General features: G+C 42.1%; 1 protein-coding gene across 1 annotated transcript; it reads left to right on the top strand.

The window, feature by feature from the left end:
- Positions 1–765: 765 nt before the first annotated feature.
- Positions 766–27553, top strand: SERPINB5 (serpin family B member 5). Its single transcript, XM_049900270.1, has 7 exons — positions 766–951; positions 9871–10045; positions 11383–11520; positions 15758–15875; positions 17470–17612; positions 24941–25108; positions 25739–27553. Exons 2-7 carry the CDS (start codon positions 9878–9880, stop codon positions 26129–26131), a joined length of 1128 nt encoding a protein of 375 aa, XP_049756227.1. The 5' UTR covers positions 766–951; positions 9871–9877; the 3' UTR covers positions 26132–27553.
- The last annotated feature ends 225 nt before the right edge of the window (positions 27554–27778 follow it).

The raw sequence follows: 27778 nt of genomic DNA on the forward strand, positions 1-27778 counted from the left end.
AAAGTCAAAGGTTCGAACCTACCAGCCTCTCAGCAGGAGACAAAGGTGGCAGTCTGCTTCTGTAAAGATTTACAGCCTTGGAAACCCTATGGGGCAGTTCTACTCTGTCCTATAGGGTCAGTAAGAATCAACTAGAGGCAACGAGTTTGGATTTTTTTAGTAATCTTTATGGGAGCAGATCACCAGGTCTTTTCTCCCACAGAGCTGCTGGGTGGGTTCGAAACACCAACCTTTTGGTTAGGAGCCAAGTGCTTAACTGTTGTGCTACCAGCCATGTGTGTATGGTAAAAACCTATTAAACAGAAGGGTGATAACAAAAGAAAAAAAAAAGGTTAAGTGTGCGTGCGTGTATGTGTGTGTATACATGTGAGATATTTTTCTTTTTCCTTTTTTGATCACCTTTCTGTTTAGTAGGTAGCTAACTCTTTTGGCATCTAGCAGAGTGGACTGCTGCAGTTTACACTGAAAGGACAGATATGAGAATGCTCTTTGAGGCACCAACGTGTTTGAGAGGTACTACCCCCAGCACATATTCCGTCTATTTCATGTAATACTGCACCTTCCGGTCCTGTGCGTGGGCTACCGCTGTTGCCTTTGCTTATTTAGTTATGAGTGTATGCATTTAGCCCCAGGCAGCCTCCACCAACAGCCCCTTCCTGCCCCGGCTTGTCGAGGGCCTGTAGAAGCTGTGCAGAGAATAGCAACTTCAGCCTGAGTCATTTCTTTTTTCAGTCACGGAAACGCCGCCAAGAGGCATGAGTAAGAGCAGAGTGAACAAGTGGGAGGGACAGAGAAAGTGCGCACTAGGAGTGGTTCAGGTGGGCGTGGCGGCAGCCCAGGTGGACAGCCTGCTCTTTCTGCCCCATCCAGGGTTTCTTCCGCAGCAAGATCTTTCTGCTCCTCATCTTTCTTTTCCCTTGCCGGTGCCTTTTCCAGGATAGCTGTGACCAGGTAAGCAAAGTGGGGTGAGCAGGCTGGTGATTCCCCTCTACGGGAATAGATGGCAGACATGGTGAACGAAGTCCGCACACTGGATCGTTCTCAGGTACAGGCTGTGGGCTTCCTGCCATGGCCTCATAGACCCCGTGGGGCAGCATTTCAAGTTCCCAGGCCTCTGGGAACCTGGAATGCAATTTAGGAAGTGAAACCACTTAACCGTACAAGGTAAGGCTATGGAGAGGTGAAGAAATAGCATGTTTAGAAGGGTTTATTTTTTGGGGAGAGATGAAGAAATAACATGTTTAGAAGGCTTTTGACTGATGCAACAGTCAAGTTCACGGAGGAGAAAGTTTTCTGCTTTCTTTTGGGTTTCAGACTAGTCTAAGATTTTGAAATATCTGGATGAATTTTGCAAAGTTAGTTCCAGGAGGGGTTGTTGTTGTTGTTGTTAGGTGCCGTCAGGTAGGTTTCAACTTATAGTGACCTTATATAGGACAGAGTAGAACTGCCCCGTAGGGTTTCCAAGGAACATCTGGTGGATTTGAACTGCCGACCTTTTGGTTAGCAGTGGAGCTCTTAACCACTATGCCACCAGGGCTCCCCAGAAAAGGTGTGGCATGCAAAAAACAGGAGAAAGTTGGGGAGCGTTTGAGTGCCTGGCTCACCTTCCTGGTTGGTATCGTGGGGCTAAGATTCAGCTCTGTGAGCTGCTCTTCTTTTTGCCATTTTAAAGCATCCGATCAATTTTACATCAACTTGCAGCCCTTTTCTTTTTGCCAGGGAGTATTCTTCCTCCCTTTGGGTTTCTTCAAACTTTAAATAAGTTACAGATTTCAAAGGTGTGTTATTGGGCAATTCAGACCTTCCTCATAGACTCAACTTTTTTATGGCTTCCTTTACTTTTTTTTACTTATATCATACTAAAGGTAAGTTTAACGTGCTAGGCTGTTCTGCAGACTCATAACCACATTAGGCTCAGATTCTTAGAGCTGGGGGACCTTAGAGATATTTCAGCTCAGCTCCCTTGTTTTAGAGATGAGGAGCAGGGGCCCACAGAGGTGAGGTGCCTATGTCATGTAGCTGTAAGAGGTGCTGTAAGACTCAGTTAGAGTCTAGGTTTTCAAACGACACCCCGGGTACACTTAACATCTTTTTCACTCCCTACATCACTCAAGAGGTTGTGAATAAAATTAGGTGGTTCTCAACATTAGTCCTTGCCAGGAGGTGGAAGCACTTGGTGGAGTCCTTGATGGGTGGAGAGAGAGATGTTTGTCTGACGAGTTTGCTTAATCCAAGCCAAGGTTTCTCAATAGAAAGTGAGTCAGCAAGCAGGTCTCTATCTGTGCTTGAATTCTGCCACTTCAGTCCTTCTGGGTTGGGGATTAATTTTGAGGCTATGCTGCCTCAGTGACCTGGATCATTCTGGTGTGGTGAGTCTGATTCTAGTTTCCTCTTGGGCAGCAGTGGGGTGGCCCTGTGGCCTGGCTACTAAGCAAGTGGGGGCAGCTGTGATGTTCCAGAATGTCCACCAAGCAGAGGCTTCTCCATCTTTGGAAATTAAGCAATTAACGTGATTGCTAATAGCTGCATTGCACTTTGCTGTTAACAGAACACTTTTCATGAGCATTTACTCATTTAATCACTTCATTTAATCCTCATAATGCTCTTTCACATGGCAGAAGTTGCATGCTTTTCCGTTTTATTAATCTAGCTGTGACTTTTCTCCTTATAGAGTCAGTGCGCAGACAGCAGCAGCTGTGTTTTTAGGCATTCCGAGGTTTTATGGGAATTATAATAGGCAAGGTTTCTCGAGGCACAGCCTAAAGAACTGTCACAGCATATACTTATAGAGATTTTTTTTCACTGCTGTCTCTTTATCTGTAAAATGAGGTGGCTTAGACTAAATGATATCTATTATTAAGTGCTCGACTGCTAGCCAAAAGGTTGGTGGTTCGAACCCACCAAGAGGTGCCTCAAAAGACAGCCCTGACTATCTGCTTCCAAAAGGTCGCAGCCTTGAAAACCATGTGGAGCAGTTCTACTCTGCACATGTGGGGCTCCCGTAAGCCTGAATCCAACTGACAGAAATGAACAATGACAACAGCGTACTCTGACACACTGAAAAATTTATTTTTAAGGAATGAAAAAACTATGCTTATAGCTGTATGTGTGTGTATGTGTGTGTGTGTGTGTGTGTGTGTGTGTGTGTGTTTGGGTAACAAAGAGAGTGGTAGGTGGTCTGGAGGCGGGGTGACCATATGTTGTCCAAATCATAACATGTTTGAGAGTGAAAGGTGCACTGTTACTAATGTCAGGACAACGGACATGACCCAGGAATGTCGCTGCAACGTGGTAATATGGTCACCCCACCCATTGGGCATCCCACCAAAATGTCTACAGACCAAAAGTTTGAGAACTATTGGCTTAGATGTATTAAACACTTTGGAAATCTTTGTGCACCACGGACAGTTTCCATTTCCTTCCTGCCTCGATTCTTCCCCACCTCTGCATTTTTTCCCTAAATGATATCTGTGGTTTTAATTATTGTAACATCCAAAAAGGTAAAGAAGGAGTTAAGGTAGGAGCTGTAAATTGGAAGAACTACAACATTTCAAAATTCATTTACCAAAAAATAGATTGTATTCAGTCATAAAGAGAAATGAAGTCCTGATACATGCTATGACATGGATGAACTTTGAAAACATTATACTGAGTGAAATAAATCAGACACAAAAAGACAAATATTCTATCACACCACTTATATGAAATATCCAGAATAGGCAAATGCATAGAGTCCAAAGTTTATTAGTGGTTACGAGGGGCTGGGGGAGGAGGGAATGGAAGTTACTGCTGAAGGGGTAGTGGTTTCTGTTTGGGGTGATGAAAAACTTTTGGAAATGGATGGTGGTGATGGTATCACAACATAGTGAATGTAACTAACGTACTAAATTGTGCCCTTAAAAATGGCTAAAATGGAAAACGTTTTGTTATATGTATTTTACCACAAGAAGAAGAGAAGATGGACTAAAATGTCCCACAGTGTGCAAATAATGGCACCCATTTCTTTCCTGTAGCTTTGGCACTATTTTTTAATTGAAAAATTTATAGTGACTTTTAAGATACATAAATTTCACAACATAATTGCAAGATTTAAAACATCGAAAAAATTTACTGGGACATACTTCAGAATGATAACTCAAAGTAAAATCCTGGGAGGCATTTAAAAATACTAGATGAGGAAGAGCATATAAACATCTTTTGATTAAAAAAATAGCAGTATCTCTGCTTTTGATTCCTGCAACAGAGAAAAAGAATGCTGCTGATGGAATGATGGCCCCCAGTTACACAATGATCTTTGTGCGTCTGTTCAAAGACAATGCTTTAGTAGAAAAGATGACAGTGCAATTTCTCAAAGAAGACTGTAAAAGACCTTAGAAGAGACACAATTCCTGTCATTCACTACGTGCTGTTGTTGTTGGGTGCCATTGAGTCGATTCCGACTCATAATGACCCCATGCGACAGAGTAGAACTGCCCCATAGTGTTTTCTAGGCTGCAGTCTTTACAGGAGTAAATTGCCCTGTTTTTCTCCCTCAGAGTCGCTGGGTGGGCTAGAACTGCTGAACTTTCAGTTAGCAGCCAAACGCTTAACCACTGAGCTACCAGGGCTCCTTGTTCACTACATACACTCTATCTAACCTTCCAATAGTTCTCGGTCCCACCCCTTCTCTTTATCCCCACCCTCTCTATCTTATCTTAGAGTTTTGTCATCTTTTGCTGAAGGTAATGCCTCCTAACTCCCCCTCTGTATTAAAATTTTCGCGTGGAAGTTGGAGCTATCTTTCAAGAACGTAAATCTGAAGTTTTCGTCACCTTGCCCAAAGCCCTTCAGTGACTCCCCGTTTTCCTTCTCATATCCCTAAACTGGTATCACACACACACAGCCTTCATGATCAGGCCTCTGCTTCCTTCTCTATACTCATCACTGGTCCCTTCACCCCCGCTCACCCCAGCCCCCTCTCACATCCCAGCTCAAAAAGCTCTAGTTCTTTGGGACTTCTCGCCTTCTCCAAATTCCATCAGTTCTCTCTGGCACACATTTTCATGGCTGACTCCAGCTTGCCATATAGGCCTGACCTTTAGTGTGACTTAGCTTAGTTGCCACCCTCTTTGAGTAGGTTTCACTAAGCTTTCTAGAATGGGCTATCTGCCCCTCCTAATAGCTTCCATGTTACTCGTGTACCCCATCAAAACACTTATTACATTTATTGTGCATCTCTGGGTGGCACAAATAATTTGCTTTCAGCTACTAACTGAATGCTGGCAGTTCCAACAACCCAATGGTGCCACGGGAGAAAGGCCTGGCGATCTGCTTTTGTAATGATCACAGCCAAGAAAACTAGACCTGATGGCTCCTTGGAGACAGGAACTATGTCATGTTCATCTTTGATTTCTTAATATCTAGCTCAGTGCCTGATACACATTAGGTGCTCAATGAATGCTTATTAAATGAATATATCCATTGCCTTTGAGTCAATTCTGACTCATAGTGACCCCATAGAACAGAGTAGAACTGGCCCATAGGGTTTCCAAGGCTGTAATTTTTTTGGAAGCACACTGTCACATCTTTCTCCCAGGAGCAACTGGTGGGTTCGAACCATTGACCTTTCAGTTAGCAGCCAGTCACTTAACCACTGTGCCACCAGGGCTTCTTCTATTAAATGAAAGTAGAATATTAATAGCTTGCAACGTAAGTGGCAGGAAAAGAACAGGAGCTCCTTCAAGTAGGAAAATCACAGGGAAAAAAATTTTACATTGATTTAAAAAAATATATAGGACACCTTAGTGCCTCTAAAGAGGTAATTCAGGATACGTAGGATTCTGGAAATTCTAGAGACATCTGAGAGGACAAATGCCAGCAATGACATAATTACTAAGAAAGAAGGAGGCCAGGCGTGGTGGGGAAGTGCAAGGGTGAGAGCTAGAAGCAATGAACTCTGGTTCTGGTTTTTCCACTTTCACTCCCTGCGTGGTGGCCTTGGGAAAATCACTTTGTTTCTGTCTGCCTCACTTTCCTCATCTGTAAAATGAAGAGGTGGGGCCAGACCAGATAAACTCAGAGGTCTCTTCCCACCTTAAAGGCCTGTGATTTTACAAAATACTGCAAAACACGGGTAACTTTAAAAATAAATTCTTTAAACTGCTTTTGTGTTACTACTTAAATTTCACCTATCAAAATAAAATAAAAGTGCTTTTTAAACTTTTATGTGAGTAAATGCTGTAGCGTTTTCTATGTTGGAGCTATAAGTGAAGTTCTTTTATCTGTATAATTACTACACAGTTTTCATGAAAACGAAGTTATCTCTGTAACAAGGTGATGATAAAATGATAAATTTTGCAGTAATTTTAGCACTTTGAACATGAGATTTTACTCTATAAAACCAAAAAACCAAATCCATTGCCATCGAGTCAATTGTGACTCATAGTGGCCCTACGGAACAGAGTAGAACTGCTCCATAGGGTTTCCAAGGAGCATCTGGTGGATTCGAACTGCCGACCTTTTGGTTAAGCAGCTAAGCTCTTAACCACTGTGCCACCGGGGCTTTGAGCATGTGATTTTACTCTATAGGAACTACTAATATCTACTCTTTTGCCCAGAATTTTTATAGCATTTTCTTGTGCAAAATGGTCTGTGCGGGAGTTTGATGATTTTCCTGGGTGAATATTGCTAACATTGCTGATATCTGTTTAAATGCTCTGATTGTTTGGCAACACAGTGAGCTGGAAATTGCCTGTGGCCAAAGTCAACCCTGAGATACTTCATACTAGATCAGCATTACTGTGTTTTTAGGTCACTTGGGAAGGTTTCTAGGTGGTGCAAATGGTTTTCTCTTGGCTAATGACCGAATGGTTGGCAATTCAATTCCACCCAAAGGTGCCACAGAGGAAGGGCCTGGCCATCTGCCTCCATAAAGATTACAGCCAAGGAAACCCTATTGGCCAGTTCTACTCTGTAACACATGGGGTCGCCAAGAGTCAGAAATGACTTGATGGCAATGGGTTTGGTTTTTTTAGGTCACTTGGGACTAATCCCTCGAGCAACTGATCAAATTTACTACGCGATATTTGATCGGTGATTTAACTGGTGGCCGTTGGCCACAACAACAATTCCTACTGTGCAGACCCGCTCTGAGACCTCTGCCAAGAAGCAACCCATGCAGAGACCTCAGATATTGGGAGCTGCATGACGTCCCCCACCCGAAGGGGAATTTTCTGACAAGGGGACCATCCACCACACAGACAGGAAGGCAGGCCTGTCTGGGCCCATCTCTGGGTGGTCCATACCAAGGAAGGTAACCCACTGCCAGGCGGAGTCTGCCCACTGGGAAGCATCTCAGATGTCAGGTGTGCACCAGTGCGCATTTTCCAACAGGGGCCTGGATCTAAGCCTTGGACTGCAACATAGTGTTAATTATATTGCACAATTAACTGAACTAAAAGCCACAAATAAACTTTTATTCACATAGAGTCATTTGGACTAAAAATATCTCAGATGCTGTAATGACGGAATAATGCTTCCTTTGAACAAAGTGATAAGAAGAACATTTCATACCCTTTGGTTCACTTGTAGGACTCACGTCCATGTGTCTGTGGTCAAATTCCCTTAGCAGAGCTTTTTAAAAATGTGGGTTATATCTATCAGAATTTACCAAATTAGAATGAAAACAGAAAAAACTTTGGAATATTTATTTCAAGTTCATTTAAAAATAATAATGCGACCCTTACATACTAACATGGATAACATATTTTTATGAAAAATAGCTGTTTTCTACAGTAAAAAATGTAGCAAGGAGAGTGATGTCATTTGGCATCTATGCAAATCTCTTTCATATCTGGTGTAACAGGAGACAGGTCATGCAGCCTCTGGGAGCTCCACTGGATATTTGTGAGAGAATGAGAGTGAAAAAGGCAAATAATATCTCAGTATTGTTATGAAAATAGTTTTGACCTTGTGAACCCCCTGAAAGAGACTTAGGGACTGCCAGGAGCCCACGGGTCATATTTTGAGAACTGCTGCTTTAGAAGAACAACTAAGACCTGACCGGGTGACCACTCCCTGCAATATCCACTTTAACCCGTTGCTGTAGAGTCAGTTCCATCTTGTGGCGACCCCATGTGTTACAGAGGAGAACTGCTCCATAGGATTTTCTTGACTATAATCTTTATGGAAGTAGATCTCAAGACCTTTCTTCTGTGGCATCTCTGGGTGGGTTCAAACCACCAACCTTCGGGTTAGTAGTCGAGTACAAACCATTTGCACCACTCAGGGACCTTTATCAGGATCCACATTTTTTAGCTGAAGCTGGTCTCTCTTGCCTTTAATTCACATACTCCTTGCTATACCAGATTCATGCTGTGTGTGTAGCATGGCAGCCCTGCAGTCTATTTATTAGTTTATGTATCTTCACAAAGGGATTGCCAACTGCAAGAAGGTGGGACTAAGGTGATCTTTACTACAGTTTGTATTGTGTCTTACACATACTAGGTGTGTACATGCAACAAAAATAAGAACAGCTGCCATTTATTAACTATTGTGCCAAGCACCCTACTAAGGCATTATTTACGAGGTATTACATTGAGCCACACAAAATTGCTGTGATTTGATTGCTTTTGATCTACAAAAATTTCAGTTTGGTATGACTTAACCTAAAGCCTAATAGAAACAATATGTGTTAAATGAAACCAGCTGATTTTGATCAGTACTGTCTACTGCTCCCACCACTGGGCTCCCCACAGTGGCTATGGTGGCTGAGTCCGCCCAGGTTTGGGGATTCCAGGTCAGCTGTACACACATGCTGGAGCATTCAGACCTTAGGACATTTGCCCAGAGGCTTCTTGACAACTGGCTTTCTTTTTCTTTTTTTTTTTGCCCACCCCCTCTCGGCTTTCTTTTTTTTTTGTGAGTGTGCTTTAAGTGAAAGTTTACAAATCAAGTCAGTCTCTCATACAAAACTTTATATACACCTTGCTATGTACTTCTAGTTGCTCTCCCCCTAGTTAGACAGCACACTCCTCTCTACCCTGTATTCTTCTTGTCTATTCAGCCAGCTTCTGTCTACCTCTCCTTTTTATCTCCCCTCCAGACAGGAGCTGCCCACATAGTCTCATGTGTCTACTTGAACCAAGAAGCTCACTCCTCACCAGTATCATTTTCTATCCCATAGCCCAGTCCAATCACTGTCTGAAAAGTTGGCTTTGGGAATGGTTCCAGTCTTGGGCTAACAGAAGGTCTGGGGACCATGACCTCCGAGGTCCTTCTAGTCTCAGTCGGACCACTAAGTCTGGTCTTTTTACGAGAATTTGAGGTCTGCATCCCACTGCTCTCCTGCTCCTTCAGGGATTCTCTGTTGTGTTCCTGTAAGGACAGTCATCGGTTGTCTGGCTTTCTTTTTGAGTTCACGTTAAGTTCTTTCCTTTCTTCTACTCAAGGGAGGGAAACTTTGACTCTGACACTTGGTTGAGGAGTCCCTGGGTGGTGCAAATGGTTAAGTGCTCGACTAGTAGCTGAAAGGTTGATGGTTTGAACCCACCCAGAGGTACCTTGGAATACAGGCCTGGTGATCTGCTTCCCAATGCCCACAGCCTTGAAAACCCTATGAAGCACAATTCTATTTTGCATGCATGGGGTCATCATGAGTCTATTAACAAACAACAACAAACCTATCCCAAAAGGAAGGGTCATGGGCTGAGAAGATACCCTGGAAGATATCTACTATATACTTCAAAACTGTGAAGTATGAAAAAGGAATCCTAAAAGAGTTATAAAAGACCACTACCTAGTTGGAATAGGATTTTATTGTGTTGGCAGAATGCAGTTCAGAACACTTACAGATATTTTAAAAATAAACCTGTCCCTTGTCTTTGGTTCCAGGCCCACAATGGATGCCCTGAGACTGGCAAACTCTGCTTTTGCAGTTGACCTGTTCAAACAGCTGTGTGAAAAGGAGCCGGCAGGCAATGTCCTCTTCTCTCCAATCTGTCTCTCTACCTCCCTGTCACTTGCTCAAGTAGGTGCCAAAGGTGACACAGCAAATGAAATTGGACAGGTAAGGCCCAGACCTTTGTCTGCTCTCAGTGGGAGTACAGTTATCAGAACACACAGGTAGTGTCTAGGGAAAAGTTAACGGGAGATTTCGTGGTCAGAATTTCTCAGGATTGAAGGTTGTGGCATTTTTCTGGCTCTCTTAATCCTCTTTTAAATGTAGATGCTCATTTGTCTGTCTAGCAAGCCACGTTTGGAACACATATCATGTGGTGAAGGAGAATCTGAGGGTCTGCCAGGCAGTCAGTCTTTCTACTAACAAGGGGCCTTGGGCAAGCCGACCAACATCTTTCCCATTATATTGTAAGGATCAGTCAAGATACTGTTTACTAAATGTTGCACTGCAAATACCCCTAGCAGAAAAAGAGTGTAAATCTGCTCCCTTTCTCTTATGCTGAAACAGAGGGCAAAACCATTGACCTTAGGCACAAAATTTACTTAAAGCATCATATTTTGTTTTTAAGATGCAAGCTCAATTGCATTCTACCCTATGACATATTCATGCTTATTTTAATACAGAAATAAAATTTTAAATGCTCTACCTTCAAGTCATGTGGATGAATAAGAAGATGGATTATGTTTACTTATAGTTTTGAATACTCCTTGGGGCTTGAACATCCCATGTGAGAAGGAATAACTAAGAAGATATGTATTAAAGCATTTTGAAAATGGTAGATGAAATAGATTATCCATCCATCCATCCACCCACCCACCCACCCACCCACCCACCCACCCATCCATCCATCCATCCATCCATCCATCCATCCATCCATCCATCCATCCATCCATCCATCCATCCATCCATCCATCCATCCATCCATCCATCCATCCATCCATCCATCCATCCATCCATCCATCCATCCATCCATCCATCCATCCATCCATCCATCCATCCATCCATCCATCCATCCATCCATCCATCCATCCATCCATCCATCCATCCATCCATCCATCCATCCATCCATCCATCTTTATAGCTGCTTTTTGGCTTTCTGTCTATCCTTGCAATGTAAAGTAGCTTTGTCAAGTTCTTAGACCTTCATATAGGACCCTTTTCCAGATTGTTACATTTTAAGCCCTCATTTGCTTTTTGATAGTAGAATTCCGTCCCATTACTATTCTTACTTTGGTCATTCTGAAGTCCAACAGAATCTCTCTTTCTGTAAACAGGAAACATCTTCTAGTATCCATAAGTTCCCAGAAAGTATGACCCCGGAAATATTATTTGGGTTAAGATGAAGAAGTTACGATTGAAATTGAGTGAGAACTGGAAAAGAAACTTCTGTCCTTCATGAAAGTTCAGGTGATGCTTTGTGGGTAACGAATTTCTTCTCCTAACAGGTCCTTCATTTTGAAAATGTCAAAGATGTGCCCTTTGGATTTCAAACAGTAACATCGGATGTAAACAAACTCAGTTCCTTTTATTCACTGAAACTCATCAAACGGCTCTACGTAGACAAATCTCTGAATCCTTCTACAGTAAGTTGTTTACAGCAATTAAAAAGATTTAACTTTTTACCAGGAGTAGCATTTTCACATCATTAAGTCTGTAACTTTTTTTTCAGTGAGATTCATTTCTAGGATGCTCATTTACAATTTCAGGCTTATTAAAATCAATCAGTCCTAATGGAGAAGTTGAGTATGGAGGGAATCAATTACAGCACATTTTCTAGCTGAAAAGATAGCGAGCTTGTGGGCTCCTCTCTTCTCTCACAAACTCATAAATCCTACCCTTCCTCTTAGCTCCTCCGCTGAGAGAAATGGAGAACGGGACAGTGAATTAGCTAAGAAATTTATCTCTATCAATACTAGCCAGCTCATGATCCAAACCTCTTCCTCCTTAAACAGTAGGCGTATGACTTGGGACAACGTTTTAATCTCTGCACATCATTTATGTAAGCACACAGTGTTCTCCTGATGTTCCTTCAAATCAGTAAGAAAAATAACAATGGTATGAATTAACAGTTTTCACTAGTCGCATGTCAGTTTTGTTTTGTTTTCATAGGGTGGTCATGGTTAAACAGACGACCAGAATGGTGTTCACACAAAGCAGCCCTGGTTGTTTAATTTCAACCATTTTTGGTACCCTTACATTTGATCTTAGAGGACATCACAATATTTTTATTTGAAAAATGTAATCAACATCCTAGACCATATGGAAGTAGCTTCTCCCCTGGATGGCACAAATGGTTAAGTATCTTGGAAGAAAGGCCTGGTCATCTATTTCTGAAAAATCAGCCACTAAAAATCTTATGGAGCACACAGTGCTACTCAGTGACACACATGGGGTTGCAATGAGTTGGGATCAACCCGATGGCAACTGGTCCTCCAGGTTAGTAATATAGACTTGATTCAGCTCATGTTTGCATGGACAGAATTTGAAAAACTTTCCAAATTTAAAAGCTACGTGGCTTTACTGCTTTCTGCAGTAACCCCATTACCCATTGCCGTCCAGTTGATTCCCACTCATAGCGACCGTATAGGAGAGTAGAACTGCCCCATAGGGTTTCCAAGGAGCAGGTTGTGGATTTGAACTGCCAACCTTTTGGTTACCAGCCAAGCTCTTAACCACTGCGCCACCAGGGCAGTAGCTTTATGTTTTTCTGGTAGAGATTTTTTGAGGACATGGGCCACTATATATTGTTGTGAGTTTATTCTTGCATGAAGACACATACATACAGCCATTTTTGTTGAAGCAACCACCTGGAGAATTAACAAAAAAAAAACCCAAAAAACTGAGATTTGAGTTGGGGCCTGGGCATGCAAAATTTTAATAAGCTCCCTAGGTGATCCTTAAGGAGACACTTCATACCTTTCTGTTGGTGACAGTGATGACAGTGGAGGGCTTTGTCTGGTGGAGTCTTTCTGATATTCTTGGGTGGCCAGCCGCTTGCAGTCAATGGTACCAGTCAAGTTGAGCTGCAATTAAGAGAATGAAACTGGCTAAGGCTTAGTTGCTCTGATGAAATTCAAGGAGCCCTGTGCTTAGGTGTGACATGACATGACATTTAATCAATCCATGCTTTAGTTGGAGTCCTGGTGGTGCAGTGGTTAAGTGCTCAGCTGCTAACCAAAAGGTTGGTGGTTTGAACCCACCAGCCACCCTGAGGGAGAAAGCTGTGGCAGTCTGCTTTCATAATTACAGTTTAGGAAACCCTATGGGGCAGTTCTACTCTGTCTTACAGGGTCTCTATGAGTTGGAATTGACTTGATTGCAAAGGGTTTCAGGTATGCTTTAGTTTGGTTGTACTTCCATTCAACATTTTAAATTATTTTGACCAAGCTGGGTGTTGCAAGGATTCTTTTTAATGTTAATTTTTAAAAATTGTGCTTTAGGTGAAAGTTTACAGAGCAAATTAGTTTCTCATTAGACAATTAATATACTTATTCTTTTGTGACATTTGTTGCCAACCCTGTGACATGTCAACACTCTCCTTTCTCAACCTTGGGTTCCACATTTCCATCATCCAGCTTTCCTGTCCCCTCCTTGCCCTTGGGCTGGTCTGCCTGTTTAGTCTTGTATACATGGTTGAGCTATGTATTATTGTTTGTTTTATGGGCCTGCCTAATCTTTGGCTGAAGGGTGAACCTCAGGAGTGACTTCAGTACTGAATTAAAAGGGTGTCTGGGTGCCATACTCTTGGGGTTTCTCCAGTCTTTGTTAGACCAGTAGGTCTGTTCTTTTTTTGTGAATTTGAATCTTGTTCTACATTTTTCTTCAGCTCTGAAGGATTTAAAAAAAAATATTGTACTGTGTTTTTGGTGAAGGTTTACACAGTAGTTTACATTCCCATTCAACACTTTCTGCACACGTTTTTCAGTGACATTGGTTACTTTGTTCACAATGTGTGAACATTCTCAATATTTCCATTCTGGTTGTTCCATTTCCATTGATCAAGTTTCCCTGCCCCCTGACATTCTCATCTTCGTTTTAAAGTAATTGGTGACTGTTTGGTCTTGTATAGATTGTTTTTTTAAGAAGCACAATACTTACAGGAGATATTCATTATTTTTTGAGCCAATTTGTTATTTAGCTATAAGGTGACTTCATGGGTTAGTTTAGGTTCTAGGCTTGAAGAATATCTCAGAGCAGTAGTCTAGGGGAGTCCTCCAGTCTCGACCAATTCATTAAGTCTGGTTTCATTTTTTAGGAATTTGAGGTTCTGTTCCACATTTTATCAGGGTCCATCTATTGTGGCCATGACTGTAATGGTTGGTAGTGGTAGCCGAGCACCATCTAGTTCTTCTGGTCTCAGGGTACATAAGGTCACAGTTTGTGTAGAGTATTTGTCCTGTAGAGGAGCTTTTTTTTTTTTTTTTAAACTCCTTTCATTGCTCCTGCTGGTTGTGTAGCATCTTTAGCTTTGCTAGTATAGTACAAATACCTGTGATTTGAGGAGCACCACTCGTATCAGAACTACCTAGGTGTTTGTTAAAAGTGCAAATTCCTGCCCTCAGATTTCTTCAAACAAGACCAGTGGTCATTCTGACAGGGTACATAACAGAGAGTCCCTGACAAAGCAGGAGAAAAATGGGGTACAGAACTCAAATTCTAGTAAAAAGACCAGGCTCAATGGTCTGACTGGGACTGGAGGAACCCCAAAGGACATGGCCCCCGGACTCTCGGCCCAAAACTAAAACCATTCCTAAATCCAACTCTTCAGACAAAGATTAGATTGGACTATAAGACATAAAATGATATTGGTGAGGAGTGTGCTTCTTAGCGCAAGTAGACACATGAGACTAAGCGGGCAGCGCTTGTCTGGAGGCGAGATGAGAAGGCAGAAAGGGACAGAAGCTGGTTGAATGGACACAGGAAATCCAGGGTGGAAAGGAGGAGTGTGCTGTCACATTATACAGAGAGGAACTAAGGCTGCATAACAATGTGTATGTAAATTTTTGTATGAGAAACTAACCCGAGCTGTAAACTTTCACTTAAAGCACACACACAAATACACACAAAGACCAATGGTCATGGGGTCAAGGGTTCTACATTTTCAACAAGCATTAAAGTTAGGCCCACTGCTAGGCTGTCCATAATACTGTGACTCAAACTTTAGTGTGCAGGTGAATCACCTGGGAATCTTGTTAAAGTGCAGGTTCTGATTCAATAAGTCTGGGGCGGAGGCTGAGATTCCGCATTTGTAACAAGCTCCTAGGTGATGCTGAGGCCCCTGGTCCTTGGACGGCACTTTGAGTAGCAAGGATCTATAGAATATCTATTGATTTCAGTGAAGATAAGAATTTTCTGCTCATCAAGTTCTCTTTTCTGTACATTTCCTGTATCCTAAGATATATATGTATTGACATTTTAATGTTTCTGAAATTGGAATCTGTAATTGTTGTGTGAATTTAACATGTTGTTGCTGTTGCTGGGTGCCGTCAAGTTGATTTCGACTCATAGTGACCCCATGTGACAGAGTAGAATTGTCCCCTAGTGTTTTCTTGGCTGTGATCTTTCTGGAAGTGAATCACCAGGTCTTCCTCCTGTGGAGCTGATGGGTGAGTTTGAATTGCCAGCCTTCAGTTAACAGTGTGGTCTTTCTTTATTTCCTCCCATGCTGATACAAAATTGATAGATGCATTAAATAAGCTATATTGTTTTATAATTGAATAAATGAGACATTTAGTACAAAGAAAACTCATAATTTCTACATGAGGTTTCAATTCATGTAGTGTAAGTGCTTTGTGATTTTATGAACTGGATGTTTTTCAGGAGTTCATCAGTTCAACAAAGAGACCCTATGCCAAAGAAATGGAAACCGTTGACTTCAAAGATAAAATAGAAGAAACGAAAAGTCAAATCAACAAATCAATTAATGAACTCACAGATGGCAAGTACCTTTTACTTATTCTGCTAAAAATTGCTAAGTGAACAGACCTTACCTTTTTATGAATCCATCAACCAGAAATAAAAGAACTGAATATCTGGAAGATTCCTTGGGTGTTTTTTATGACACAAACTAAACTCTTACACATCAAACCATTTCAACAACTTGGATTTCTGGGCATTTCTTGCATCATCTCATCACTTGGGAGAAATTTCTGGTGCTTCGGTTTTACTCCCCCTAGCCTTATTCTCAAATATGCTCTCATGTGCCCTTATGGAGCCTCCTAAGTGTGGCTTAGGACAAGTCACCAACATCACTAGCCAGTTTTCCAATCTGGAAATGAAAGGATTGGACTATCATTTGATGACCCCTGAGGCTGCTTCTAGCTCTAAAATCCTACAAATTTATGGAGGAAAAAGGGTTAAGAGGCTTTAGGGGCCTTTGTGTTGGGGATTTGAGCTCTACAGTAATTACAGTTGTGATTGAGCCCTGAACCCCTTGGCATTCACAGCAGACCTTGAGGCAAACAGCCCGTCTGCAACAGGTGCACTTGCGGGTAGCGAGTAGAGCCCTGTCTGGGACTCAGATATGCTTTCCAGCTATGCAAACTAGAAAGTCGCTTGGCCTCTTTGAGCCTCAGTTTCCTCAACTTTGAAATGGGAGTACTGATCTTTGCCTTATGTGACAATGCTGAGCCTAGGGCCAGGTGCATAGCAAGCTGTCAGGCATTTTCTGTGAGTGCAGAATGTGGAGTCACGAAGACCTGGCTTTCAATCCTGAATCCACCCTTGCTCGTCTGACCTCCTGGGCAAGTGACTTAACATCTCCAAGCCTCAGCTTCCTCATCTGTAATGTGGGGAGAAATATCTGCTGTCAGGTATATGAAATGCCTAGCACATGGCCTGGCACAGAAGAGGCATTAACAAATGGTAGCTTGAGTTTTTATTCTTCCTTCTCTTTTTTTCTTCTGCCTTCTTTCCTCCTCTTTATTCTCCACCCTAGATTTCTTTGTAAGTCTGGTTGTGGCAAGGGGGAGGAAGAGAGAGGAGTCCTTCTGAAGTTAGATGGCCTTGGGCTACCTGTAATGTCCCTGGGTGGCAGGGAGTTGGCAGTTCGAACCCACCTAGCGGCACTGTGGAAGAAAGCCCTAGTGATCAGTTTCCACAGAGATTAAAAAAACCCCAAAAACCCAACCTGTTATTGTTGAGTTGATTTTGACTCCTAGTAACCCTATAGGACACAGTAGAACTGCCCCATACTGTTTCCAAGGTTGTAAATCTTTATGGAAGCAGAGTGCCACATTTTTCTTCCATGGAGCAGCTCTTGGGTTCGAACAGCCAACCTTTAGGTTAGCAGCTGAGTGCTTAATCACTGTGCCACCAGCGCTCCTCCAGCCAAGAAAACCCTATGGAATGCAGTTCTACTCTGTAACAAGTCAGAATTGGCTTGACAGCAATGGGTTTTTTGGATTTTGGGCTGCATGGGGTATGACTCTAGCAAGTGGTAACCACCCAGGGAGTGGACATTTCCTGTGAATATCAGAATGTGGTTTGGAAGAATAACTCCGTGATTTGTGGTTTTGTAAAATTGTTTGCAGGCCGCTTTGAGAACATTTTAGCTGAAAACAGCGTCAACGACCAGACCAAAATCCTTGTGGTAAATGCCGCCTACTTTGTTGGGAAGTGGATGAAGAAATTTCCTGAATCGGAAACAAAAGAATGCCCTTTCAGAGTCAACAAGGTATGTTGTGCAGCCTGTAGCTGTAGGAGCCCAAGTGAAGATGTGAAAAGTTACAGCAGCAGAGGGGCCGTGGCTGTGAGAATTCATTCCAGTGAGGAAAATGAGGCCGTGGGAGGGAAAGTGCCTGTCCTGGACAAACAGCTGGTGGTAATTGGTAGAAAAAGAACCATAATGTCTTCAGGGTCTGAGCTGAGTGAGACCCTACAGAACTTATAACCCAGAGGTTAAAGCTAAATTATCAACCGGAAAATTTCGGGGAACTTTAGCAAGAAAAGAAAACCAACCAACCCATCCCCAGCCTTTGGATTATCATGTAACCTTGGCTGTTTGGGAATCTTGTTCGTGGCTGATTCTGTAACCTCATTTCCCCACCTATTAATAGCAAAGGACATAGTCCTGGCATTTTGATTTATAAGATGCTTTGAGGTACTTGTTGGCTGTGAAGAAAAAAAGTATAGCTCACTCATCTGTGTCCCTGGAGTCATTATAAGGTCGAGAATTAGAAGCCTGCTTTGCAGGGCGGTCTCATTAATTCCACTGAGGGAGACGATGAAGCCATCTTCAATGTAAAAAATAATTAATACGGGTAGGTAAAAGATCTCTTCTGTAAGTGAAACCAAAGAACTGAGACTGGAAAGTTAACCCATTTCATTAGAGAACCCAGGAAAACTAGGAACCTGTACGGTGACGTGATATGGTTACATTTGGTAGGATCTGACTTGTGTTAAGAACTCAGACTTAAATGAATATTTCAGTTAGCACGATACCTGAAGGTGGGATATTCGTCTGTAGCTCCTATGCATCAATTCTAGTTTTCAGATTTCCTCCCAACCTCGAGAATATCTAGCATCAATTACATTTGTTATTGTTAAATATTATAATAACCAAAGCCAAAAACCTGTTGCCGTCTAGTTGATTCTGACTTGCAGTGACCCTGTAGGTGGAGTGAAACTGCCCATAGGGTTTCCAAGGCTGTAATATTTATGAAAACAGACTACCACATCTTTCTGCCAGGGAGAGGCTGGTGGGTTTGAACCACTGACCTTTTGGTTAGCAGCCTAGTGCTTAACCATTGTGCTACCAGGGCTCCTTCACTGTGCCAATAGCACCTTCTTGCTGCTAGAACCCAGGAGGAAAAGCCTCCCAAGACACAAGGTATACTTAGTTTAACTGGACTAGTCGCTGTTACTCTAGCTTTTGTTTCCATGAAGTGTTTATTCACCTCCCTTCCCTCCCAGTGTGCTTTCCACAGTGGAATCTGATTATTTACTTACCTAGATGTCCCCATCCCTGTCCCCCGAATGTGTGGGCTTTTCAAGGCAAGGACAATGTCTTACTCATCTCAGTGACTACCATTCCTGGCCCAGTCCCTGAAACATTCGTAGGTGCTCAGCAAATGTCTGTTGAATGAATGATTCATCTCTAAGGGTCAGGCTGATTAAACCATCAATAGCAGACAAAACCTGAGTGGCCTTTGGGACCACCATGGGCCCCTTTACAAGATCCTCTGGGCATTTTCCCTGAGGAAGGATGTGTGATTAGAACCACGGATGTTGTTCCTTGTCTACTGAAAATATCCATATGTCCTAGGGAGGGAGCCAGGAGGCCCTCCTTCCACTTCCTCTCCCTGAATGAGCTTCAGGGAGGGCGGGGGCCTTCTCAAAGCTACCTGCACACAGGGACATGTCTGAGATGCCAGGGCCCAAACAGAAGACCCTTTAGACTCTTAAGTTTTTACATACAGGTCCTTAAGTTTTAGGCATGGCTTTTTGACCTTGTAAGTGTTGTCTTTTATTTGGAGTGGACGTGGAACATGGCTTTACACAGCCTTTACTGTGAGTGAGGGAGAAGCATCATCAGTCACGGTGACCCTGAGCAGTGCCCACCTAGCTTCCCGGTAACCAGTGTCCCCTCTACCCCATTTGGCTGGTGGTTGGTTCTCTTCCTCAGATACCTGCTGTCTTAGTCATCTAGTGCTGCCATAACAGAAATACCACAAGTGGATGGCTTTAACAAAGAGAAACTTATTTTCTCACAGTCTAGTAGGTTACAAGTCCAAATTCAGGGCATCGGCTTCGGGTGAAGGCTGTCTTTCTCTGTTGGCTCTGGAGGAAGGTCCTTGTCCTCAGTCTTCCCCTGGTAGAGGAGCTTCTCAGGTGCAGGGACCCCGTGTCCAAAGGAAGTGCTCTGCTCCTGGTGCTGCTTTCTTGGTGAGGTCCCCAACTCTCTGCTTACTTCCCTTTCCTTTTATCTCTTGAGAGATGAAAGGTGGTACAGGCCACGCCCCAGGGAAACTCCCTTTACCTTAGATCAGGGAGGTGACCTGAGTAAGGGTGGTGTTACAATCCCACCCTAATTCTCTCAACATAAAATTATAATCACAAAATGGAGGACAACCACAGAACACTGGTAATCATTGCCTAACCAAGTTGACGTATAGTTTTTGGGGAAAATAGTTCAATCCACGACACTTGCTAAGTTTGAAAGTATAGAAGTAAGTCCCTGGTGGCGCAAATGGTTAAGCGCTGGACTACTAGCTGAAAGGTTGACAGTTCAAACCTACCCAGAGGTGCCTTGGAAGACAGACCTGGCAATTTGCTTCTGAAAAATCACGGTCTTGAAAACAGTATGAAGGAGTTCCACTCTGCACACATGGTGTCACTGTGAGTTGGAATCTACTCAACAGCAACTAACAGCAACAGCAGAAAGAAGTATGTTCAGAGAGAAACGGGAACCATGTTGCTAATGGTGCCTCTCCCAAAGGAGGCAAGGCCGGTCAGGAAAATCATGGAAATCGTGCAATAGTCTCAGGGCAGATCATGGGCTTTTTTGCTGTCCATATTGAGGTTCATCACTTTTACATTTAAGAAAGTGTTAATGGGTTTTGAGCGAGGTCATATCAGATCCTGGAACCTCAGACTCTATGAATTGAATTCATAAGGATTTGAAATGCGTCGATCTCTCTGTGTTTCACCTTATAAAGCAATAAAACGCTACCCAAGGCAGCTTGGGGATACACCCTCCTTTTGAATACAGATGCTATTACTTTTCCTTTGTTTCTTTTGACTTGCTTTTGTCCGCCTCTCAGCTTTTTACGGGACATGACTAATCCTTTTTTCATATCCTGTGGTATCCCCAGAAACCCTGGTGGCCTAGTGGTTAAGAGCTACAGCTGCTAACCAAAAGGTCTGCAGTTCAAACCCACCAGGTGCTCCTTGGAAACCCTATGGGGCAGTTCTACTCTGTCTTATAGGGTCACTATGAGTTGGAATCGACTTGACGGCAATAGGTTTGATTTTTTTTGTGGTGTCTCCATCAAGGATAGGCTAAATTGGTGAAGTTATGATGTTAAAAGCTTACTATGGTGCCTATTCAAACAAAGGTGATAAACACACACGTGTGCATGTATATATACACACACAAATATGTATACATATGTGTATGTATATGTATATACATTTATTCCATATTTTGTGGGATAGTCTTTATTTAGTCCTGTTGTCAGAGCATGTCTCGATTTGTGTTTCAGAAATGGGATCAATGTACTCATATTCAGTGCTGATAAAATAGATGACAGTTTTTGCATGCCCAAACTATATTCAAATTCAGAAACTGGCAATTCAGCCTGACAGAGATTTTTAGACAAATCTATATCTTCCTGCAGAGAAATAAATGTTAATTTCAAAAGTAGTGTATTTTCCTGTTGTAATTCTGTTTTTGGTTATACATAGAGTTGAAGTGTTCTATTGTTCACCAACCAAATGTTTAGTGAACAACAACCATGTGTGGGATGTGCCAAGATAGTAAGACAAGGCTTCTGCTTTGACTGTAGTGTTGTTGGGGGCGGGGGGAGGAGAGACTGTCACATAAATAAATATTTTAACAATGTGGCAAGTGTTAAAATAGACATATGTACAAAAAATAAAATAAGTATGATTCAGCTCTGCTTACAGAAACCCTGGTGGCATAGTGATTAAGTGCTACGGCTGCTAACCAAAAGGTTGGCAGTTCAAATCCTTGGAACCTCTATGGGGCAGTTAGTTCTACCCTGTCCTTTAGGGTCTCTGTGAGTTGGAATTGACTGGATGGCAATGGGTTAGTTAGTTAGTTCTGCTTGGGAAAGGGGCTGGGTAAGGTTCAGCTTACTGTTTCAAGATCCCAGAAAAAAGTTTTACTCCAATATTACCTCTGTAGCCCTGGTAGGAAGTTTGAGATCATCTCCAAATCTCATGGGAAATATACACCAAGATAAGTGGAGTAGAACTGCCCCATAGGGTTTCCAAGGAGTGCCTGGTGGATTCGAACTGCCAACCTTTTGGTTAGCAGCTGTAGCACTTAACCACTACGCCACCAGGGTTTCCTGGAAGGGACTTAAGAGATACATATTTTTTAAAATCATTAAGTATTTCAAGCATATAGAAAATTACAGAGAATAATTAAACAAAGACCGGTGTATTCACCAACCAACCCTGTAAAATCCTAATATTTGCCTTATTTGTTATCAACAGTTGCATTGCCCTGTGTATTGCCCTCCCCACCCCTCTCTCCTCTTCAGAAAAGGTAACTGTTATTCTGAAATTTCCAATTCCCTCCTTCTGCGGACCAGGAAATCGAGGTTCAGAGAAGTGATGTGACTTGATTAATGTCAAATTACCTGTTTATGTCACATTTGGGACTAAAACCCCAGGCTCTTACCTCTAATCCAGACTCTCTATCTGCTCACAGACAGCAGTGTTATAACAGGGAGGAAGGGGGTGGGGGTTGGTGTGAAAACCAAAGGCTAACTGAGAGGACACAGCAAAGGTCATGGTTTTGACCTGCTGATGCTAAGTTTCCTTCCTTAGGCATTCTGTTAGGAAAAGTCATGAATGGACATGTGGATTGACGTGAATTTACCTTCAAGTCAGCTCCACCACGAAGAGTTTAAAAATCTTGTACTAATTATGACATCTAGAGAGACTAACTTAGAATTTCTTGTATTTTCAGTCATATTTTGAATGTTTAATTTGTACTAATACAGTATCCTATTATCTATAGTCCTTGTAAAACATAATATGTGCAATTATACAACACAAGAATAACTTCTGAAAGGAAGCCATCAACTCTTCACTGGGCAGTCTGTGGTGTTTAGGGACAGTACAATTTGGATCCCAGTGGATGGATTGTTAAGTCATAACGATCTGAAACAATAAAAAGATCAAATGTATGTATATATGTATGTTTTTTTATGCGTATACTTATGTTGTTGTTTTTAGGTGCCATCGAGTTGATTTTCGACTCATAGCAACCCCATGTGACAGAATAGAACTGCCCTATAGGGTTTTCTAGGCTACAGTCTTTATGGGATCAGATCACCAGGTCTTTTCTCCCTCAGAACCACTGGGTGGATTTGAACTGCCAACCTTTCGATTAGCTGCCGAGCACTTAACAGTTGCACCAGGGCTCCTTTTATAAATATATGTACATATTATATTTGTTGTTGTTGTTAGGTGCGGTCAAGCCGGTTCTGAATTATAGCGACCCTATGCACAACAGAACGGAACACTGCCTGGTTCTGCGTCATCCTTACAATCGTTGTTATGCTTGAGCTCATTGTTGCAGCCACTGTGTCAATCCACCTCATTGTGGGTCTTCCTCTTTTCCGCTGACCCTGAACTCTGCCAAGCATGATGTCCTTCTCCAGGGACTGATCCCTCCTTATAACATGTTCAAAGGTTGTAAGACGCAGTCTCACCGTCCTTGCTTCTAAGGAGCATTCTGGTCATACTTCTTCCAAGACAGATTTGTTTGTTCTTTTGGCAGTCCATGGTATATTCAATATTCTTCACTAACGACAGAGGCGTCAATTCTTCTTCAGTCTTCTTTATTCCTTGTCCAGCTTTCACATGCATATGATACGATTGGAAATACCATGGCTTGGGTCAGGCGTACCTTAGTCTTCAAGGTGACATCTTTGCTCTTCAACACTTTGAAGAGGTCCTTTGCAGCAGATTTACCCAATGCGACATGTCTTTTGATTTCTTGACTGCTGCTTCCATGGCTGTTGATTGTGGATCCAAGTAAAATGAAATCCTTGACAACTTCAATCTTTTCTCCATTTCTCATGATGTTGCTCATTGGTCCAGTTGTGAGGATTTTGTTTTCTTCTTTTATGTTGAGGTGAAATCCATACCGAAGGCTGTGGTCTTTGATCTTCATCAGTAAGTGGTTCAAGTCCTTTTAGCAAGCAAGGTTGTGTCATCTGCATAATGCAGGTTGTTAATGAGTCTTCCTCCAGTCCTGATGCCCTGTTCTTCTTCGTATAGTCCAGCTTCTCAGATTATTTGCTCAGCATACAGATTGAATAGGTGTGGTGAAAGAATACAACCCTGACGCACACCTTTCCTGACTTTAAACCAATCAGTATCATCTTGTTCTGTCCGAAAAACTGCCTCTTAATCTATGTAAAGTTTCCTCATGAGCACAATTACGTGTTCTGGAATTCCCATTCTTTGCAATGTTATCCATAATTTGTTATGATCCACACAGTCGAATGCCTTTGCATAGTCAATAAAACACAGGCAAACATCCTTCTGGTATTCTCTGCTTTCAACCAGGATCCATCTGACATCAGCAATGATATCCCTGGTTCCACGTCCTCTTCTGAAACTGGCCTGAATTTCTGGCAGTTCCCTGTCAATATACTGCTGCAGCCGTTTTTGAATGATCTTCAGCAAAATTTTGCTTGCGTGTGATATTAATGATATTGTTCTATAATTTCTACATTCTGTTGGATCACCTTTCTTGGGAACAGGCATAAATATGGATCTCTTCCAGTCATTTGGCCAGGAAGCTGTCTTCCATATTTCTTGTCATAGACGAGTGAGCACCTCCAGCGCTGCATGTGTTTGTTGAAACATCTCAATTGATATGCCATCAATTCCTGGAGCCTTGTTTTTCGCCAATGCCTTCAGAGCAGCTTGGACTTCTTTCTTCGGTACCATCTGTTCCTGATCATATGCTACCTCTTGAAATGGTTCAACATCGACTAATTCTTTTTGGTATAACGACTCTCTGTATTCCTTCCATCTTCTTTTGATGCTTCCTGCATCATTTAATCTTTTCCCCATAGAATCCTTCACTATTGCGACTCGAGGCTTGAATTTTTTCTTCAGTTCTTTCAGCTTGTTCTTCCAAGCGTGTTCTTCCCTTTTGGTTTTCTGGCAGTCTACTTCTGAAAAGCATCAGCCAGTGAAATCCTTATGAATAGCAGCGGAACATAGTATATATATATTTCATGCTTATGTAGCTTGAAAAGTAAGCATGCCAAATTTCTTCTCCTTTTACAGACAGACACCAAACCAGTGCAAATGATGAATATGGAGGCTACGTTCTGTATGGGCCACATTGATGATATCAACTGTAAGATCATTGAGCTTCCTTTTCAAAATAAGCACCTGAGCATGCTCGTCCTGCTACCCAAGGATGTGGAGGATGAGTCAACAGGCCTGGAAAAGGTAAGGGAAAGCGGCAATTTAAGATTTGCTCCACGAAGAGTTTTATTTTTCTGCATCATTACATATCTCTCATTTTTAAAGCCAATGGAAATGAACGCCGTCACCGCCTATGCACTTAAAAGAATGTCTCAGAGACAATCCAAATGCCCATTAAAAGTAGAGTAACTATAGCTTTAATTTGAATCCTTAAATTGGATGACATGCCTAATACGGGAATAATCTGGATTTCCTTGTAGAGAAATTATAGCAAGCATTCAAGAAATAGTACATATAAAAACCTTTCTAATTTTATGCTTGTTTCATGATTACTTACAGAGCATTCATTTGCTCCTAGGAAGCGACTCTATAACTTAAAAAAAAAAAACAAAAACCACCTCACTCATAAATTTCAGTGCAAAGGAAGCATTGTGCAGGGTGAGGAGGAGGGGAGCAATGTTTGGTGGATCTTTTATAAGAGGAAATAGTCACATGCAAAAAAAAAAAAAAAAAAAAGCCAAGGAGCTCATCCCCATCTTTGATGATCCATTCTGACTGCTTTGATACTGGGTTCACAAAGACTGTGTTTGGTAACCAAACAGAATCTTTTACTATTGGAAATAATAATAATTTCTTCTCTTTTTTGTACTTCAGGTTGAAAAACAACTCAACGCAGAGACACTGTTGCAGTGGACCAACCCCAGCACCATGGCCAACGCCAAAGTCAAACTCTCTATTCCAAAATTTAAGGTGGAAAAGGTGATTGACCCCAAGGCTAGTCTGGAAAACCTAGGGCTGAAAAATGCCTTTAATGAAAATGCATCTGATTTCTCTGGAATGTCAGAGACCAAGGGAGTAGCCCTATCAAATGTGGTCCACAGAGTGTGCTTAGAAATAACCGAAGATGGGGGGGATTCCATCGAGGTGCCAGGATCACGCATCCTGCAACACAAAGACGAATTCAATGCCGACCACCCGTTCATTTACATCATCAGGCACAACAAAACTCGAAACATCATTTTCTTTGGCAAGTTCTGTTCTCCTTAAGTGGCGCCGCCCACGTTAAGTCCCACCTGCCTCTTCTGTGGATGCAGATGCCCATAAACTCTGCATCTAGAGAAGCACTTTCTAAATACGACCAATGGTTAATACTGTTGGATCAGAATCATCAGGTACTTGTCATATGTAGCCTCACACTCATAGTCCTTCTTTTCCAATTCTTTGCATTTGTTTCCCTTTTTTTTCCTCCTGCATAAAAGACAATGACATGCTTTTGGTGAAAATGAATCACCTCAGAGAACAAATATTTATTCAGTATTTGTTGAGCTAGCCAGGGTTATTGACAGGAATGGGTGAGCAATCATGTTGGGTTATTCAGACAGTCTTCCACAAAGAAAAATCCTATAAGAAGGGTCTAAAGGATCACATTCCCAAATCCCAAGGATTTGCCTTCCCTCAGTGGGATATAGGATGTTCTAGACTTCCGTGGAAGACTTCCCTGGACGACTAAAGAAACTGGTGTGTGAGACCCACAGAATTCCCCTGTGTCCAACAAAACTTGGGCACATGTTCAGACTACTCTAGGTCCAGAACTTATACTAAATTCTGAGGTCAGGTGTTTTTTCAAACTCTGAATTAATTTCAGAAAGACAATGTGTTGCATGTGCCGTAAGCTATAGAACATCCTTGATAGGACCAGGGACACCATCCTATAAACCACTACTTTAACATTTCTGCAACAATATGTTGACTGTTCACACAAAATTTATAAAGATTCTAAGTAGCCTGTAAGCAGTCAAGTTTTGCTGCCAAATGAGTATGCCAGCGATTTATGAACTCAAACTTTGTTTTCAGAGCTTTTACAGACTTTGAAATGTGGGATAAAGGTAGCTAAAGTGCACCCCCCCGCCCCCAAGGGGAAGCTCAGAGCTCATTAAACATTGGCTTTCACTGTTGAGAGACCTGCCACCTGGTCATTTGGTGGGCACTAGACTGGTGGCAGTGGCTTCTAACAGACACAACGAGTTTCGGATATCTGACAACAGGGACTTAAAATGTACAGGAACTCTCACAATAGCCAATTAAAGAATTTTATGAGTTTTGAAGGGGCTTGTCTGCTTGCCTTATCTGATAGTGGGAGAAGGGAAGGCGCCTAATACCTTTCAGAAAAAATTTAACGAATGCTATTAAAAAGTGCACAAGTCTTGACTCACTTCTTCAAAGTCGATGGGTTTAATGACTTTAGATAGTGAGTTTGTGACTTACGTAGTCATTTGTAAAATTGCTATGCCGCATGTTCATGCATTAATTCACTACTCAAAGAATACACTCACTGAAGATTTTGTCATTTCTTCCTTCATCTCTCCTGTGCTGTTCATTGTAAATAGGTTTGATTTCTGTCTTCTTGCTCTGAAGGTTCAATATTGAGTTTCCCTTATGCTATCGACAATAAAATATTATTGAACTTTGTGTCTTTGTTTTTTTCTTCTTCATTGAGATAGATTTACTGTTTTGAAATAGAACCAAGCCGTCCATTTCGAAAAGAATTCCTATAGCAAATGCTTTTTTTTTTTGAAGATTAATGAAGAAGAAGAAGGAGTAAGACTAATTATGGTCCCTCTTCTCCTGCTTCCCCTTCTTCCTGCCAAGCAGCTCTTGCTTCCTTCTCCCGCACTGCTTTCACCCTTGGGCGGA

This window comes from Elephas maximus, chromosome 11 (assembly GCF_024166365.1).
Source record: "Elephas maximus indicus isolate mEleMax1 chromosome 11, mEleMax1 primary haplotype, whole genome shotgun sequence".
In the NCBI taxonomy this organism is placed as follows: Eukaryota; Metazoa; Chordata; class Mammalia; order Proboscidea; family Elephantidae; genus Elephas; species Elephas maximus.